General features: G+C 53.5%; 1 protein-coding gene across 1 annotated transcript in view; it reads left to right on the forward strand.

The window, feature by feature from the left end:
- TRPV4 (transient receptor potential cation channel subfamily V member 4) overlaps nucleotides 1-17,643 on the forward strand; it is a 37,100-nt gene that overhangs the window by 14,147 nt on the left and 5,310 nt on the right. Inside the window, exons 2-12 of the mRNA XM_068562728.1 lie at nucleotides 95-511; nucleotides 3,604-3,776; nucleotides 8,179-8,331; nucleotides 9,051-9,191; nucleotides 9,848-10,146; nucleotides 11,627-11,806; nucleotides 13,089-13,247; nucleotides 13,619-13,711; nucleotides 13,854-13,927; nucleotides 14,637-14,802; nucleotides 15,042-15,108. Of these exons, the coding sequence (XP_068418829.1) occupies nucleotides 126-511; nucleotides 3,604-3,776; nucleotides 8,179-8,331; nucleotides 9,051-9,191; nucleotides 9,848-10,146; nucleotides 11,627-11,806; nucleotides 13,089-13,247; nucleotides 13,619-13,711; nucleotides 13,854-13,927; nucleotides 14,637-14,802; nucleotides 15,042-15,108 (1,891 nt within the window). The 5' untranslated portion in view covers nucleotides 95-125. The remainder of the gene's footprint in view (nucleotides 1-94; nucleotides 512-3,603; nucleotides 3,777-8,178; nucleotides 8,332-9,050; nucleotides 9,192-9,847; nucleotides 10,147-11,626; nucleotides 11,807-13,088; nucleotides 13,248-13,618; nucleotides 13,712-13,853; nucleotides 13,928-14,636; nucleotides 14,803-15,041; nucleotides 15,109-17,643) is intronic.

Consider the following 17,643-nt stretch of genomic DNA (forward strand, 5'->3'; position numbering starts at 1 on the left):
ACGGTGGCTTTGAAGAAGCTGGCAGCAGTGCTGTTTGCCCACGTGGGAGGGGGCTTCCTGGAGCCGGCCTGACTCCCCTCCTGTTCCCTTGCAGGCCGAGCAGTGCAGACGGGTCCAGGGGCAGCATGGCGGATCCCAGTGAAGGCCCCCGCGTGGGGCCTGGGGAGGTAGCCGAGCCCCCCGGGGATGAGAGTGGCATCCCCGGCGGGGAGGCCTTCCCCCTCTCTTCGCTGGCCAACCTGTTCGAGGGGGAGGACGGCTCCCCGTCACCCTCTCCGGCCGATAGTGGTCGCCCCGCCGGCCCAGGCGATGGGCGACCAAACCTGCGCATGAAGTTCCAGGGCGCCTTCCGCAAGGGGGTGCCCAACCCCATCGACCTGCTGGAGTCCACCTTGTATGAGTCCTCGGTGGTGCCTGGGCCCAAGAAGGCGCCCATGGACTCGCTCTTTGACTATGGCACCTATCGTCAGCACCCCAGTGACAACAAGCGGTGGAGGAGGAAGGTCATAGAGTGAGTATTGCTGGCTGCCTGGCCGAGGGTCTCCTCTGTATTGAATCCATCCATCCATCCATCCATCCATCCATCCATCCATCCATCCATCCATCCATCCATCCATCCATTCACCCATCCATCCATCCTTCTATCCATTCATTCATTTGTCTACCTATTCACTCATCCATCCATCCACCTATCTGTCCACCTTTCTGTATACTTGTCTATCCATTCATCTGTCTGTCCACTTATCCATCCATCTGTGTATCCATCCATTATCTACTCATTCATTCATCCAGCTACCTATCTTTCCACCTAGCCATCCACTTGTCCAGTCCGTCCATCCATCCATCATCTACTCATTCAAATATCTATCTACCCATCTATCCATCTGTCATCTATCTGGCCAGTCATCCACTCATACAACAAACCTTCCATTTATCCACCATATACTTACCCAAAATCCATCCATTCTCCCATCTACTCACTGTTTCTGTTCATCCAGCCAGTCAGCTATCAAACTATTCATAATTCATTCATTCATTTCATTTCCATGTCTTTCTTTTGTTCTCTCTTTCTCTTTCCCTCTCTTTCTCTGTCGTCAGCTACCCATCTTCCCATCTGCCCATCCACTTGTCCCGTTCATCTGTCCATCATCACTCATTCAAATGTCTATCGACCCATCTATTCATCTGCTATCTCTCTGCCCAGCGATCCACCCATGAAAACCTCTCTCAGGCCTCTGTGTGTGTCTGGAGGACAGTCTTGAAGTCTGCAGATGTCCTGTTGTCACCTGGTCCTCCTCTGTTCCCCCTTGCTGATCACAGACTCATTTATGCCCTTGGATGAAGCCCACTCACCTCCTCAGCCCTTGCTTTGTTTCCTTTATTTATTCACTGAGCCACCGATTTGTTCAGTGACTGTTTCTGGAGCATCCACCACATGCCAGGTAGGGCGGTTGGCCCTGGGGCTCCAGGGGTGAGTCAGACCAGATGTTACCCCTACTCAGCTCAGACACTGAGTAGCTGTCACTGGTACCTTCAGTTTGGAGGGCAAGACAGGTAATAAGCAAGTGATTAGACAATTCACTTTGGGGGAGGTGCTGAGGTGGGAGAGGGGAGCTGATACAGGAAAGGTAGTCCAGGAGGGCTTCCTGGAGTAGCCGACATTTAAGCCCAACGCTAAGGGGTGAAAAAGGGCAGCCACACAGCGGGGGGGGGGGGGGTGGTGGTGGGAGGAAGGTATTCCAGGTAGAGGGAAGTGCATGTACAGGGGCCCAAGGCTACAGAGGCTCAATGTATCCAAGAAATGGGGCCTCGCAGTCCACATGCTGTACTGGACAAATTGCATCACCTCCACTCAGAGGTGGAAACAGGCCCAGGGCAGCAAAGTGCCCTGGTGTCCCATCCCTCCAAGGTCCCATTGGAAGCTGGTGGGCTCCCTGTCTCCCTTTCCCCTCCCTCAGATCCCCTCCTTCAAGCCCTCATCCCCACCATTACCCCAGACAGCCAGGGCTAACGGCTTTGGGGGTGCTGCAGAGGAGTTGGGAGGGGGCTAAGCGGCTGAGGTCTTCAGAGACCCCGAAGGCTGCCTCGGTGAGGACTGGGGGCGAGGGTGTTATTTCATTTCATTTTTTGGCTCAAAGGTCACAGTTCAGGAGCAGATAAAATGGGGGCTGCCCTAGCCTGTGTGCCCCCGTCGTCAGGAAGCACCTCTTCCCCCTTCCCTGGCCCCCCATCACTGGAGGCGCTGCCCTGGGGTGTAAAATCTGGGGCCCGGGCAGAGGAAGGAGGGAGAGCGGCTGTCCACTCCCCCTGGTGAGCCGCTGGCTTTCTCTGCCCTGAAGCCCCTGCCTCAGTGTCCCTTCCCCCTCTGGCCCCGCCACCTCTGTCGTGGTTCACTCTCTGCTCCCCTACAGCCCCTCTTCTCCCTCCCCATCTCCGCCTCTTTCTCTTCTCCATCCTGTCTTCATTTCACAGATTGTTCTTCGCCCTCGTACGTCCCGGGAACTGGGTGTGTGAGGACACGACGCAGGGCATCCCTGCCCTCATGGTGCCACTGGGCCACTGCTGCTCCAGCTCTTTGTCTCTCAAAACCTAGCACACAGTAGGTGCCCAATGAATGTTTATTGAATGACTGAATGAACGTGTGTTTTTTCCCTTGTTTCTTTCTCCATCGCTTCCTCTCCCCCAGCCCTCTCCATCTTGTTCTATCTCCACCTGCCTCTGTAGCTCGGCATTTCTCCCACACATACAGACTCTGGACACACAGTAGGCACTAAATAATAACAGGAATATCAGCTAACATTTATTGGGTGTTTACTTTGGTGGGGCCTGGACTAAGCACCTATGTGCATGGCCTCATTTGTCTCAAATGTTTGTTGAATGAATAAATCAAGGAGTGAATGATTGAATAAAAGATAGAGTTGCTTTATCTTTTAGTCTGGTGTTCCTCCTTTATTTTCTTACTATCTTTGTCTCTTCCAGTCTCTGGATTCTTAAGTACTTAGTAAATGACAAATGGATGGATGGAGGGTGGGTGGATGGGTGGGTGTGTGGATGGGTGGATGGATGGATGGAAGACTGGATGGGTGGGTGGGTGGGTGTGTGCGTGGATGGATGGATGGATGGATAGGTGGATGGATGGGTGGATTGATGGGTGAATGGATGGGTGGATGGATGGATGGATGGATGGATGGATGGATGGATGGATAGGTAGATGGATGGATAGATGAATGGATGGGTGGGTGGGTGGGTGGATGGATGGATGGATGGATGGATGGATGGATGGATGGATGGATGGATGGATGAATGGATGGGTGGGTGGATGGATGGATGGATGGATGGATGGATGGGTGGGTGGATGGGTGGGTGGGTGGGTGGGTGGGCTGTGTGTTTCTTTCTGTCTCCAACCAACACACAGTAGGTACCAGGTAGAGTCTATTGGGATAAAACATTCCTTTGTGTCTCCAGATGTCTTTCTCCTCTCAGTCTGGTCCCTCCCTAGGGCTCCAGCTGCCCCCACCCCCCAATCCCTGGGCCCCTAAGGCTAGAGACTGTGGGGTGGGCAGAGGATGAGCCCTCCTATCACCCGGCTTCCTCCCCCTTCAGGAAGCAGCCACAGAGCCCCAAAGCTCCCACACCCCAGCCGCCTCCCATACTCAAAGTCTTCAACCGGCCTATCCTCTTTGACATCGTGTCTCGGGGCTCCACCGCTGACCTGGACGGGCTGCTCCCCTTCTTGCTGACCCACGAGAAGCGGCTGACTGACGAGGAGTTCCGGGGTAAGCCACCCAGGAATAGCAGGTGGGCCAGCTGGGGGTTGGGGGAGGCCTGGCATTGGGGGCCCCCTTTCCCCTCAGCATTTTCCCTTGGGTTAGTGGGCTGCACTAGCCAGGAAGAGCACTGGACAGGGAGCCTGGTCCTGTGTGTCCTTTACCATATTACTTAACCTCTCTGCGCCTTTGCTGCCTTTCTTTGTTCATTCATTCAGCCTTCATTTATGAAAAGATTAGTGTCATAGGTGAGCAGAGTCTACCCACCTGGATTCAGATCCCACCATTACCACTTAAGGGACGTGTGGCCTCTCTGGGTCTCAGTTTCCTCATCTGTACCCTGGGGAATAATAATAGCATAGTCCTGGCCTCTGAGGACAGAGAATTCCATAGTGCCAAGCACAAGGCAGCTGGGGCCCCAGGAGCTCCTGCCCCCTCTGAGGGGAGCTCTGGAGTGGGGAGCAGGGCATTCCTGCTTCTGCTTTGAGGCTCTGCCCCCCTCCCCGCCCAGCTTTCCGGCTCCCCGCTATAGGCTGGAGCCCAGTCACCATTTCCCTGGGACTTACTCAGCCCAGACAGCTCACTCTCCAGCCTCGTCCAGGCTCAGAACACCCACCTCGGGGCACTAGCTCCCTCCGCTACCCCAGGGCTTCCCTGCAAATCGGGGAAGGTGGCCTGTGAGCCTCTCCATCCAAGTCAGCCACCTGCTATGTGCCGGGTGCCAGGTGAGCTGTAATTAACTGGCCTAGTGACCCCACAAATCCATATAAAATGTCGAGAATTGTGGCACCTGCTAGGAAGGAGGGCCTGTCTCGGGTGGGCCGGCCATGGTAACAGCTCGGGACCGATGAAGCTTCAGGGAGATCAGGGGCCATTTTTGGAGACTTTAGGTACTTCAAGTAAATTAAGTGCGAAAGTAGGCTGACCGGGTCTGCAGTATATTTTTCACATATACCTTTATCAGCCAGATTCTTTGAACACCAAAACGATACGATGCTGTATCATTGTGTCCATCAGAAGAGAATTACCGGACTTATAAAAAATATTCATTCATGGTGCCCAGCCAGGTGGTGTGGCCTCGTTTGGGGCACGAGCTTAGAGTTGCGGAGAGGGTCTCTGTGATGGTGTGAATCTCATTTGGAGATAACCCACATTTAAGCCCCGGCCAAATGGCCCCACCTGGCCCCCCAAGTTCACCTGGCAAAAGTGGGGAGCTTTGGGGCGGAGTGAACCCCTGTGAGATGGGGATCATGGTGCCTGTGCTTCGGTGGACAGAGCAGCGCCAGGCTGGGCTTGCCAAGGCTTCTGGCTTCTCCTGAGTTCAGGACTGAGCTGAAAGGGGGCTCTAAGCCTAGGCTGGGAACCCCCAGGCCAGTGTGTCTGCATGAGGGTGGGTGGGGGACCCTAAGATAGGCTGGGAGAGGGCCCTGAAATTGTACAGAATAATGCATCTGTAGAAGGGGCTTTACCGTGAGGCCCATTAATTAGACTTCAGGCCCCCTGCTTGCTCTGGCCCCTTGTAGCCCTGGACCTAATCTGGATCTTGTAATTGTGTGTTCGCTTTCATTAACAGGATCCCCAAATTGTGTAAGTCTCAGGCTCCACAAAACCTGGATTTGCCCCTGTGGGTTTTTCTAGTCAGAGGCTCGTGAGCTCATTGATTCTTAGGGGAGTCAGTGACCGGCCCTCCCCTCCGCCCACACATAACCTCGAACTTGGCAGTTAACTTAGGGCCCTTGGCTCCAGCCTCCCCTCATCCCCACCGTGGGCAGAGCCACTTCGCCACCTGCTGGTGGAGTCCATAACTGCAACCCCTCCCCATTTCTGGGTAGCCGCCGTTCTTGGTGTTTTATACCAGGACCCAGGCTGTCAGCCCCGGACCCTGCTACAGCCTGGGCCTGGGGGTGTGGAAGTCCAAATCCAGGGTCTAGTTCCACATCCCACACAAACCACTTGAGTTCCTGTGGTTTGGAATTCCCTGCAGTGCCCAGCTTGCCCCTTCACTGAATGTGTATTAATTCAACAAGTGGTTATTGGGCACCTACCAAGTGTCAGGCTCTGTGCTGGTGTGGGGCAAAAGTGGTGAGTGAAGCAGATATGACCTTGTCCTCAAGTTGCTCTCAGTCTTGAGGGTGAGACCAACTTGATCAAGCAATCACAGAAATAAATACACAATTACAAACTGTAATGTGTGTCCACAAGAGGCTGTATTGGACAATTTGACCTAATCAGGAAAATCTGGGAGAACTTCCGGGAGGAGGTGACACGAGCTGAGTCTGAATGAACTGCAGTTAGCCAGGTAAAAAGAGGTGGAGGAGAGATTAGAGAGGAGGTGAAAGAACAGCATGTGCAAAGGCCCTGTGGCTAACCATGACCAGAGTTGGACTCAGTCGCTATGTGGAAAGTGGATTAAAGGATGTCCAGAGAGGCTGGTGGAAACCAGGAATGTGAGAGAAATGGTGGCTGGGCCAGGTTGGCGGCAGTGGAGATGGAGCGTGGTGGAGGGGTTGGAGAAATAGGTAAAATTTGTGGGACTTGCTGGGGGGAGGTGGATGTGGGGAGAAGGGAGGACAAAGATAAGAGTGACACAAAAGTTTTGGCTGGCTGGGGACACCATCATCTACGAAGGGGACACATGTAGACTGGCTTGGGGTTTGGGGAAGGAAAGATGACGAGGTCAGCATGGAGAATCATGAGTTGCCTGACAATTAGAAAACGGACTGATTGAGTGTGGGTGTGTCTGGACAGAATCCCCAGGGGCCTCGGCCAGCATTTGGGGTCCCCTCCCCCTTATGCAGATGGGGAACTGGAGTCCGTTATCATTCAGTACATAGTTACCTGGTGTCGACTCTGGACTGGGCCCCAGGGGTGTAGCGAAAAGTAGCCAGAACGAGGCTTGTCCGAGCAACCTCACTCCTAGGAGCGGTGGGACAGAAATTCAGGTCTCTGCATTTTCCCCACTTCCCAGCACCTAAGGAGAGGCTCTAAAGCATTTCTCGTGGAGTAATAACTGCAGCAGTATTACTTATTGAAGACTCCTATCTGCCTGGCTCTGGGCTCATCAACAAATACCTATTAGCTCACGATTTCCCTTTTATATATATATAAATTTATTTATTTATGGCTGCGTTGGGTCTTTGTTGCTGTGCGCGGGCTTTCTCTAGTTGCGGCGAGCAGGGGCTATTCTTCGTTGCGGTGCGCGGGCTTCTCATTGCGGTGGCTTCGCTTGTTGCGGAGTGTGGGCTCTAGGCGCGTGGGCTTCAGTAGTTGTGGCTCGCGGGCTCAACAGTTGTGGCTCGCCTGCTCTAGAGTGCAGGCTCAGTAGTTGTGGCGCACGGGCTTAGTTGCTCCGTGGCATGTGGGATCTTCCCGGGCCAAGGATCGAACCCATGTCTCCTGCATTGGCAAGCAGATTCTTAACCTCTGCGCCACCAGGGAAGTCCCACAATTTCCCTTTGTAACCTCAATTTAGCTAGACAAAAACTGAAGCAGAAAAGGTCACACAGAAATCAGGAGCAAAGCCCAATTCGAGCCCCCAAAGACCTGGCTCCAGAGTGGGCCCCTCAGCCCACACCTGCCTCTCCCATTCCTCATCCCTTTCCTGATCCCCTTCCTGCATCTGGCCGTTTTGCCCCCTGCCTGATTCACAGGGGAGTTCTCTTTTCATTGACTTGCTCTTTTAAAGATATAAATCAACTGATGTCACCATAAAAATTAATACAAAGGAAAGAAAATTGCAAAGGGACAGTAAGCGTTAGTGGGAGGTGTCAAGGACCCATTAGGACAAAACGAAGACTGACTGCACAGGAGAGATTTGACAAGCGGATGAAACCTTGCACACTTGGGTTTTTACTGTTATTATTGCTGCATCTGCAGAAGCCCCAAAATCCTCTAAGGTAATTTCACGTTCTCTATGGCTCACGACCTCCACTTTGGGGAACGCCACACTCCCTCTGCTCCCCTCTATGGGCACTAGTGTAATCGCTTCATGGGAAAAGGATCTATGTGCAAATAGGCAGGCAAAGACTGCCTCCTGGGTCTGCTTTTAGAGGTTCACAGTCCTCATTAACAGATTAAAGGTTCTGAGAAGTCCTGTAGTGAAGAAATACGGTTGGCTTTGTTTAACCCAGCATTCCCCCTTTTTATTAGATTTTTTAAAAATTCTCTCCAAATATGCTTTGGTAAACACCAACCTCTCTACAGGCTGCAGCTTCCCACGTTTTAAAAAACTTCTGCTCCTCTGAGTTTATTTGACCTTCTCAGTACCGTGGGGAGCAGATAGGGAACAGGCTCGGAGAGGAGGACCGACACGGCCAGGACCTCTGGCTCCCTGCCCAGTGCCCTGTCCCCAGCTGCCCAGCAGTTTGGGCCACGGGCCGAGCGCCCCTCTCCTGCACGTCTCTCCTCACAGAGCCATCCACGGGGAAGACCTGCCTGCCCAAAGCCCTGCTGAATCTGAGCAACGGCCGCAACGACACAATCCCTGTGCTTCTGGACATCGCTGAGCGCACGGGCAACATGCGCGAGTTCATCAACTCGCCCTTCCGGGACATCTACTACCGAGGTGAGGCCCTGGGCCGGGTGGGGGTGGGGGGCACCGTCTTCACTTGTCCAACCATGCCCCCAACTGAGAGCTTCAGTCTGGGCCCCAAGTGCCAGCACGTCCCCAGGAACCAACTGTTAAATGAATGAATGAACGGACGAAAGAACAATAACTACCCCTTCCAACTTTGATATTTTGAGTTTCAGAATCAGAGGTTCCAAGGTTCTCAGATGCAATGAGCCAAAGGGGCCATGAACTTGGAAATCTGGACCCAAGATGCTCAGGTTCTGGGTACTCTGAGGCTTTGTTGTAATAGTTCTATGAGCCAACAGCTCAGAAAGGCACAGGTGTCACCAGTGCCAGCTCCCTGGGTCTAAATTCTGAGATCTATGAATCCAGCTTGACCTTTCAGATTACTGGATATGCAGATTCAAAGGCTGTGAATTTTATATCCCACATTCTGTGAGACCATGATGCCGTTGTTTCCTCTAGGATGAAAGCCTCTTATGAGTCTGAAAAGTTCCCACATTAGGGACCCTCCAAGTTGGATATCCCTTGAGCCTAAGATTCTGCTTGCATGATGCAGCAGATCTGGGACCTCGGGCATCAGAGACTCCACATCCGGGAATGTCTGAAGGTCTATTTGCTGCCCTCGGGTGGATTTCTCCCTTTTGCACCCCAGTGCCTCCCACGACTGGTCGGGTCTCTGCCCCCGGTGACTGTCCCCCACCCCATCCCAGGCCAGACCGCCCTGCACATCGCCATCGAGCGCCGCTGCAAACACTATGTGGAGCTCCTGGTGGCCCAAGGTGCCGATGTTCACGCCCAGGCCCGGGGACGCTTCTTCCAGCCCAAGGATGAGGGAGGCTACTTCTACTTTGGTGAGGAGGGGCCCGGTGGGGCCTGGGGCCCACGGGGGAGAGGCTGGGGGCGGGGGGTCTATGGTGGTGCTGGCAGCCCTGACCCCTCTCCAAACAGCCAGGGCTGCGCTGGCCAGGGGCCCAGACAGCACCCAGTACACAGGCCGCCTTGCTGGTCTTGGTCACTGAGGTCTTGTCTTTGAGGAGTAGAGCATCACCACACTGCCCCGAGCCTCAGCTTCCCCATCTCTACAGTGGGGATCGTGATGGGATCCGAGGGCTGTGATGGGCTGTCCCCGCCCCTTAGCACTCGCACCCTCCAGTCTGACTTAAGCTGGGACTGATGGTCGCATTGCAGGGCCCAAATTCCATCACCGCCATGGGTCCCTGTTGGACCCATGAAAGATTTTAAATTCCACCCCTGCTCAAAGGCACATGTTATTTGGGGTTCAGGCACAAAGTCCCTTAAAGAATCCCTCACAGCCTCCAAGTCACACGACCCCCCCCCGCCCCCCCCCAAATAGCTGCCTCCGTCTACCCGGGGGCATCGCCTCCAGACACGTGCAGTCGGCCGGGGCTCGTCCACGTTGACCGTGGGCACTGCGTCCATTGTCACGGCGTCTGCCCCTGAGTGTCCGCCCCCGGGGCCCCGTCACTGACCGCCCCCCCACCCACAGGCGAGCTGCCCCTGTCGCTGGCGGCCTGCACCAACCAGCCCCACATCGTCAACTACCTGACAGAGAACCCGCACAAGAAGGCGGACATGCGGCGCCAAGACTCCCGTGGCAACACAGTGCTTCACGCGCTGGTGGCCATCGCGGACAACACTCGCGAGAACACCAAGTTCGTCACCAAGATGTACGACCTGCTGCTGCTCAAGTGTGCCCGCCTCTTCCCCGACAGCAACCTGGAGGCCGTGCTCAACAACGACGGCCTCTCGCCCCTCATGATGGCCGCCAAGACGGGCAAGATCGGGGTGAGTGCAGGGCCGGGGGCACACACCCATTCTTGCCCCTCCATTCACAAACACACACACACACACACAGGGGAGGGACTGCTGCTGGCATGCATTATTATTAATATGCCACCCACCTCCCATCCTGCCAACCCCAGTGTGCAGATGTCCCAGCTCAAGAACCTGCTATGGCTCCCTATTGTCCAGCCAAGCTATTCAACCTCATCCCAGAGCCTCTCTGCTCCTCCCACCCCACTGGATGCTCACTGCCCCATTCCCACCAGCCAGGGCAAGCCACTGACAGAGAACTGAGTCCCAGAGCTGCAGCCCTGCAGTACTCCCCTCTACTCCATGGCAGGGGTCCTGGCTCAGCCTCTAACCTGCTGAGTGGCTGTGTGCCAGTTGCTTCCCTCTCTGGCCTCACAGCACAGGGCCTAGAGCAGGATTTCTCAGCTTGGGCACTACTGACATTTAGGTTTGGATGTTCTGGAGTGTGGGGCTGCTCTGTGTCATTGTGGGATGTTTAGCTGCATCCCTGGCCTCGACCCACTAGATGCCAGTAGTACCCCCCACCGATTGTGACAACCCCAAATGTCTCCAGACATTGCCAAATTGTCCCCTGGTGGGGGGCACCCATCGCCCTGATTGAGAACCAAATCTGGGGTTCTCTAGAGTCAGGAGCACCTGGGTCCAAGGCCAGGCTCTACCTCTTCCCAGCATGTCACCTCAGGCATCTCACCTCTCTGTGCCTCAGTTTCCTCATCTGTAAAATGGGGCTAACAATAGTACCCCGTGGCATAGTGTTCTGACAACTCAATGAGGTGATCCACTTAACGCTGTTAATAAAGATCCTGGGATGGGTAATAAGTGCTCAATAATCGGTAAGGGTTATTATTCCTCTATTAAAAATATAGCAAAAAATTACTAAAATCACAATTATACCAGAGTCCTGAGGCGGTAGAAAAGGCCTAGGTTTAAAACCTGTCTTTGCCTATGGGGCTCTGTGGCCTGGGGGGACTCCCACCTGGATCTGTTCCCCAGTTCCCCTGTGTGTAAGCCAGAGATAGTAGGAGTAGCAATAAGAAGGACCGAATGGGATAATTATTACTAGATTTAACTGATCAATAAGATTGATTAATTGCTGTTTTAATTATGTAAAGAAGATACTCATGACAACTCAGGTTTTTAAGGCTGACCTGGGTTCAGTCTGGCTTCAGTGGGCTGTGTGGCCTCAGGGGACATCCTTCTTTTCTCTGAGCCTCTGTTTGCTCATCTGTCAACCAGGATGGTAAGGGTAGGAATTAAACAAGATGATGTGAGGAAAGGGTCCAGCATACAGCAGGTGCTCAGTAAATATTTTACCCTTCCCTCCATCCTGCTCTCTGGGGAGGTGCTATTTGATGGGCTGGCCCAGCTCCCAGGGTCCCTCCAATGTGTGTGGCCCAGCAGCAGTGCTCCCCGCCCCCCAGAGGACCCCCTGACCCTCCCTCCTCCCATGCAGATCTTTCAGCACATCATCCGTCGGGAGGTGACAGACGAGGACACCAGGCATCTGTCCCGCAAGTTCAAGGACTGGGCCTACGGGCCAGTGTATTCCTCACTCTATGACCTCTCCTCCCTGGACACGTGTGGGGAAGAGGCCTCTGTGCTGGAGATCCTGGTGTACAACAGCAAGATCGAGGTAGGCATCAGGGCAGGAGATGGGACCCAGTGAAGGAGGGGCCCAAAGTGGTGGGTCTGTGAACTGGATGCAGAAGAAGAGGCCACTAAGTGCCAGAACAGCATCTGGCACTGGGGGGCAATGGGAGGTTGTAAGGGTCGGGCTTCAGGGGCAAGCAGGACTGGTTCAGGATCCTGGCTCTGTAACTTATGTGCTGTATGACTCGGGACAAACGACCCAACCTCTCTGAGTTGCAGCTTCCTCTTTTGTACCGTGTGGATAAAGATAGAGCATTTCCCACTGGGTTGCTGGGAGGACCAAATGAACAGCCTGGCGCAGGGTAAACATTAGGTGTCAGCTATTATCATTAGCATTTGTTATATGAAGTTTTTAAAAGCTCTTTTTTTTGACTTAGGAATATTTTATGAACATCGTTCTGCACCATTAAATATTCTTCTGCAATATCATTGCTGCATGGAAATGTACCACATTCTAATGAACCATTCCTCTATTCATGGTCATTTGGGTTTGTTTCTGCACTTAACTATCAGGAATAACACTGCAGTGACATCTTTGTGACTACATAATTGCACAAATCCTTGATGATAAAGAGACTCAAGTCATTAAAGGGACAGGATGCTGTACAAATGGGGCAGAAAGTGCTGGGTCCTGGATGCAGGTCTCCCTTCTAGCCCCGGCTCTGTGAGCCTGGACAGATGCCTTTCCCCTACCAGAGCTCACTTCCCTCATCTTTGAAATTAGTGATCAACTTGATTTAGATTGGGGATGGTGGGAAGTTTAGCATCTCTGCTGCAAACTCTGATTGATTGGTAGTGTCTGCCCAGGGAACTGTATAGAGAACTATTGTGTGGGACTTGATGTCTGTCCTGGGTTCAGAATTGGAAAATTGTGGTGAGTCAAGTATTTATTATCCTTGGGCTAAATTTCCAAGTCCCACTTCCTGAATCAGAATTTCTGAGGTTGAAACCCAGGGATTTATATTTTTAACAAGCTCCATAGGTGATTTTGCTGCCAGCGGCTTGGCACCATCCACAGGTTGGAGTTTGGGGACCACAAGAATAGATATTCTTTAGGGATCTTTCTAGCTCTGGGTTCTATGAGTCTAGAACAGGCTGGAAAGGTAAGTTGGGGCAGAATTGGGCAGAGCCTCGAATGCTGAGCCCAGAAGTTTGGGTGTCGTTGAAGAATGAATTAGGAGGAAAAAGTGCTCCCAGGGCAGAGGGTGGGGGAAGGCGTACTGGAGTCAGCCTGTCTAGCCCCCTGACCACCCCGCCTTCCACAGAACCGCCACGAGATGCTGGCCGTGGAACCCATCAATGAACTACTTCGGGACAAGTGGCGAAAGTTTGGGGCCGTTTCCTTCTACATCAACGTGGCCTCCTATCTGTGCGCCATGGTCATCTTTACCCTCACCACCTACTACCAGCCGCTGGAGGGCACTGTGAGTGACCGCGAGCCAGGCAGAAGCTGGGGCACAGCGGGGTCCCCCGTGGGAGGGACTGGAGAAGGCTTAGGGATGGATAGGGGGAATTCCCTGGCGGTCCAGTGGTTAAGACTCCATGCTCTCACTGCTGAGGGCCTGGGTTCAGTAAATCCCTGGTTGGGGGAACTAAGATCCCACTAGCTGTGTGGTGCAGCCGAAAAAAAAAAAAAAAGAAACGGATGGGGAGGTGCCTACCCCTCACCCAGGGGGAAGAGGGTGAGGGAGGAGGCGCCACAGGACATAGGTGTTCGGGGCATTGGGGAACATATGGATCTGGGACCAGATGTTGGTGGGGCTGGGGGAGGACTTGCATGCTCCCTGCCCCCCAGCCGCCATACCCTTACCTCACCACGGTGGACTACCTGAGGCTGGCCGGCGAGATCATCACGCTCTTCACCGGGGTCCTGTTCTTTTTCACCAACGTGAGTGCTTGGCCTCCCCCCTCATCCCCCCGCCCACCCTGCCCGTCCCCCTCCTCTCCCTCCACCTCTTTTAGCTCCATTCTCCTCCCCTCCGCACTTCTGTTGGCTCCACCTCTCTCACATGTCCCCTCCCTTCCTCCAGATCAAAGACTTGTTCATGAAGAAATGCCCTGGAGTGAATTCTCTCTTCGTCGATGGCTCCTTCCAACTACTCTAGTGAGTAGAGGTCCCTGGGGTGGCAGCTTCTGGGTGAGGAAGGTGGGGTTGGGAGGGACATCATCCAGGTTTGGTGGTGGGATGGGGGCTGACTCTGTTAGGAGTGAATTCACCCAGCCTGATCAGGACAAGGCCAGTGTCAAGCAAAAGGGTCTTCTGGTTAAAGCAAGATTCTGGTTGCTAAAGAGTTATCACCATATACGCCATGGATAGAAATAATTTAACCTCTTATGCTTGTGATTAATCGCTAATGTCTGCCAGGAGTGCCCATGTTAAGAATCTTGAGGCTGTGTCTGTGTTTAGTGGGAAAGAGTGCGGGGATTGATTAATGATGTCTGCCTAGGGCACAGGATGTGTTGTTACGTGTGTGTTACTTCTTTTCCCTTTTCCTTAGAGTTAGAGAACAATGAAAATTCACTTAGCCACAAAATCGCCACTGAACACCACTGAATCTTTCTCTACCAATTCCAAAGGACATCACTTTGGGTTCTGGTAGGGCCTCAGGGCCATTACACACGTATCAGTTGCCAATTAATTGAGCGTTCTGGTTAACAGGATGCTGGGGAACCCAGTGAATCCACATGGTTTCTCTTCCGGGTGTCATTGGACTGTCCTACTACCTAGAGGGCTTGAGGGCATGCCTCCCCCTCCAGGGCCTCATTCTCCCCTCTCCCCTTTGGCCCCTCTTGTGATCTCTGCTGCCCTGTAGCTTCATCTACTCTGTGCTGGTGATAGTCTCGGCAGCCCTCTACCTGGCGGGGATTGAGGCCTACCTGGCCGTCATGGTCTTTGCCTTGGTCCTGGGCTGGATGAACGCCCTTTACTTCACCCGTGGGCTGAAGCTGACGGGGACCTATAGCATCATGATCCAGAAGGTATGGGGTGGGGGGGTTCCCTCTGGACTTGCATGTCCTCGGAGGAAGCCACACACACCACATATGTACAGACAGTGCTGGCGGCCTTGAGGCTGTGGGGCGCTGTGGGGGCAGTGGGCAGGGCCGGGACATCGGAGAGGGACAGAGTGGAGCTGGAGAGAAGATTTGGGATGAGGTGTTGGGAAAGCGAGAAACCACGTGTCTCATCTTTGCCTCCATATTCCCGCCGGGGTCTTTAGATCCTCTTCAAAGATCTTTTCCGCTTCCTGCTGGTCTACTTGCTCTTCATGATTGGCTACGCTTCAGGTGAGCTCCGGGTGCCCAGGTGGGCCTGGCGGGGGTGGTACCGGGACTGGAGCGGCCACCACAATGTGTGGAGGAAAATGACCAGCGTTTGTAGAGTTCTCATTGTGTGCCTGGCACTGGGCTAAGTCCTTTCCCATTCCTGCCTCATTTAATCCTCCCAACAAGTCTGTAAGAGAAATGCCTTTCTTATCACCTTTTACAGATAAGGAAACCGAGGCTTAGAAAGGTTAAATAATGTGCCCAAGTTCAAAAGCTAGGGAATGGTAAAACTGGTGTCTTAGCTATTGTTGCAAAAGAAGCCACCCAAAACTTAGTGGCTTAAAACAACCACCACTGATGATTACGTTCAAGTCTGTGGCCCAGCTGGGTGGTTGTGCCGACCTGGGCCAGGTTTGGCTAATCTTGATGGGCTCCTGTGTCTGTGCTCAGCTGGCGGGTTGGCTGCTGGCTGACTGGTGTAGCTAGGGGGTGGCCTCTGTTGGGGGTGACTTCGCTGTCTTCCCCAGGGTCACTCATCTCCAGCCGGCTAGCTTGGACTTGGTCCCATGGTGGTCTGAGGGTTCCCAGAATGTGAGCAGAAGTGTTCAAGGTCACTGCCTGGCACAGCATCAATTCTGCTTCACCCTATTGGCCAGAGCAAGTCTTAAAGCCAGCCTTGATTCAAGGAGTGGGGAAATAGACTCTACCCTCTTGGTGGGAGGAGCTACAAAGCCACATTGAAGGGGTGTGGTTACAGGGGAGGGTGCCTTTTAATCATTCATCTACCAGCCCAGGTCTTTCTTTTTTTTTTTTTTTTTTAATTAATTAATTTTATTTATTTATTTTTGGCTGCGTAGGGTCTTCGTTGCTGTGCGCGGGCTTTCTCTAGTTGTGGTGAGCGGGGGCTACTCTTTTGTTGCGGTGCGCGGGCTTCTCACTGCGGTGGCTTCTCTTGTTGCGGAGCACGGGCTCTAGGCGCCACGGGCTTCAGTAGTTGTGGCACGTGGGCTCAGTAGTTGTGGCTCTCAGGCTCTAGAGCGCAGGCTCAGTAGTTGTGACGCACGGGCTTAGTTGCTCCGTGGCACGTGGGATCTTCCCGGACCAGGGCTCGAACCTGTGTCCCCTGCATTGGCAGGCAGATTCTTAACCACTGCGCCACCAGGGAAGCCCTTTTTTTTAAAAAATAAATTTATTTATTTTATTTTTGGCTGCGTTGGGTCTTCGTTGCTGCGCGCGGGCTTTCTCTAGTTGTTGCGAGCGGGGGCCGCTCTTCGCTGCGGTGCGCGGGCTTCTCACTGCGGTGGCCTCTCTTGTTGCGGAGCATGGGGTCTAGGTGTGCAGGCTTCAGTAGTTGTGGCTCGCAGGCTCAGTAGTTGTGGCGCATGGGCTTAGTTGCTCCGCAGCATGTGGGATCCTCCCGGACCAGGGCTCGAACCCGTGTCCCTGCATTGGCAGGTGGATTCTTAACCACTGCGCCACCAGGGAAGCCCCAGCCCAGGTCTTTCTTAAGGCTCAGCACTGGCTCCCTCTAATAGGCTTTCTCCTTGATGACCTGATGCTGTGGGACCTCAGTGGCACAGACCATGGGGGAAGGACCAGGGATGGGGAAACTAATCAAGCTGTTGGGCTGGTTGCCAAGGGGTGGGTGATCTGCCATCCAATGCCCAGTATCCAAAAGGGAGTGGCCAACTCAGGCTTCACCAGGCCACATTCACATCTGAGGAGGTTGGTCTAGGAACCAGCACTGGCAGCAGGAATCTGATGATGGTGATATTTTAACCCAGATGGTGCCAAGGCTCTGTGTGGATTATTTTGGAGAAGGAGAACTGTGGCCTTAGCTTAGCTGGGGAGAGAAGGACAGGGTCCAACTGCCCCTACCAGGAGTAGGACTGGAAAGAACTAGACAGATTGTCAAGGGTTCTCCAGTGGTTTGAAAGTCATATCAAGAGTCCAGCCGTACCACAGTCCTAAATATAGAAACTGAGGCAGAAACCTAGGGGTTAAAGTAGCAACTTAGTGGTCAGCTTGGTCCCAGGGCTTCTCCTGCTAGGGAACACTAGATCTGCATTCTGAGGCTGACATATCCCAAACATGGTACATGTGCTGCTGTTTCCCACTATTGTGCCCATGACAGACATTGCTAATGGATCACAGAATCCTTCTCAACACATATTTCAGCAGTCGCTACAGAATTGAATAGCATTAGTATATGAGTTGGAACCTGCTTACTGTAATCCCAGGTTGAAGGCATGGTGACCGTCTATGCCCCACTGACTGAAGGGGCTCAGCCCCCTCATGCTCCCTGCTGTGAATGGTGTAGGAGCAGATGCAGATGTTGGTGCTAAACTGTGTTGAGAAGGACTCTGAAGCTTCGTCTGGGTTTAGTGGGAAGGGATGAACACCACGATCAGTTTGAGATGTCTGGAGCGGGTGAGGGCCTTAGTGAGAACGGCTTCTTCCACCCTTCCTCTCTGAGATGCCGTGAGCTGGGAAACAGGAGCATGCGAGAGAGTCTGCCCCCAGAATGCTGGCATTCCAGGCTCCCAAGACCTCTAA

The sequence above is a fragment of the Eschrichtius robustus genome, chromosome 14 (genome assembly GCF_028021215.1).
Source record: "Eschrichtius robustus isolate mEscRob2 chromosome 14, mEscRob2.pri, whole genome shotgun sequence".
NCBI lineage: Eukaryota > Metazoa > Chordata > Mammalia > Artiodactyla > Eschrichtiidae > Eschrichtius > Eschrichtius robustus.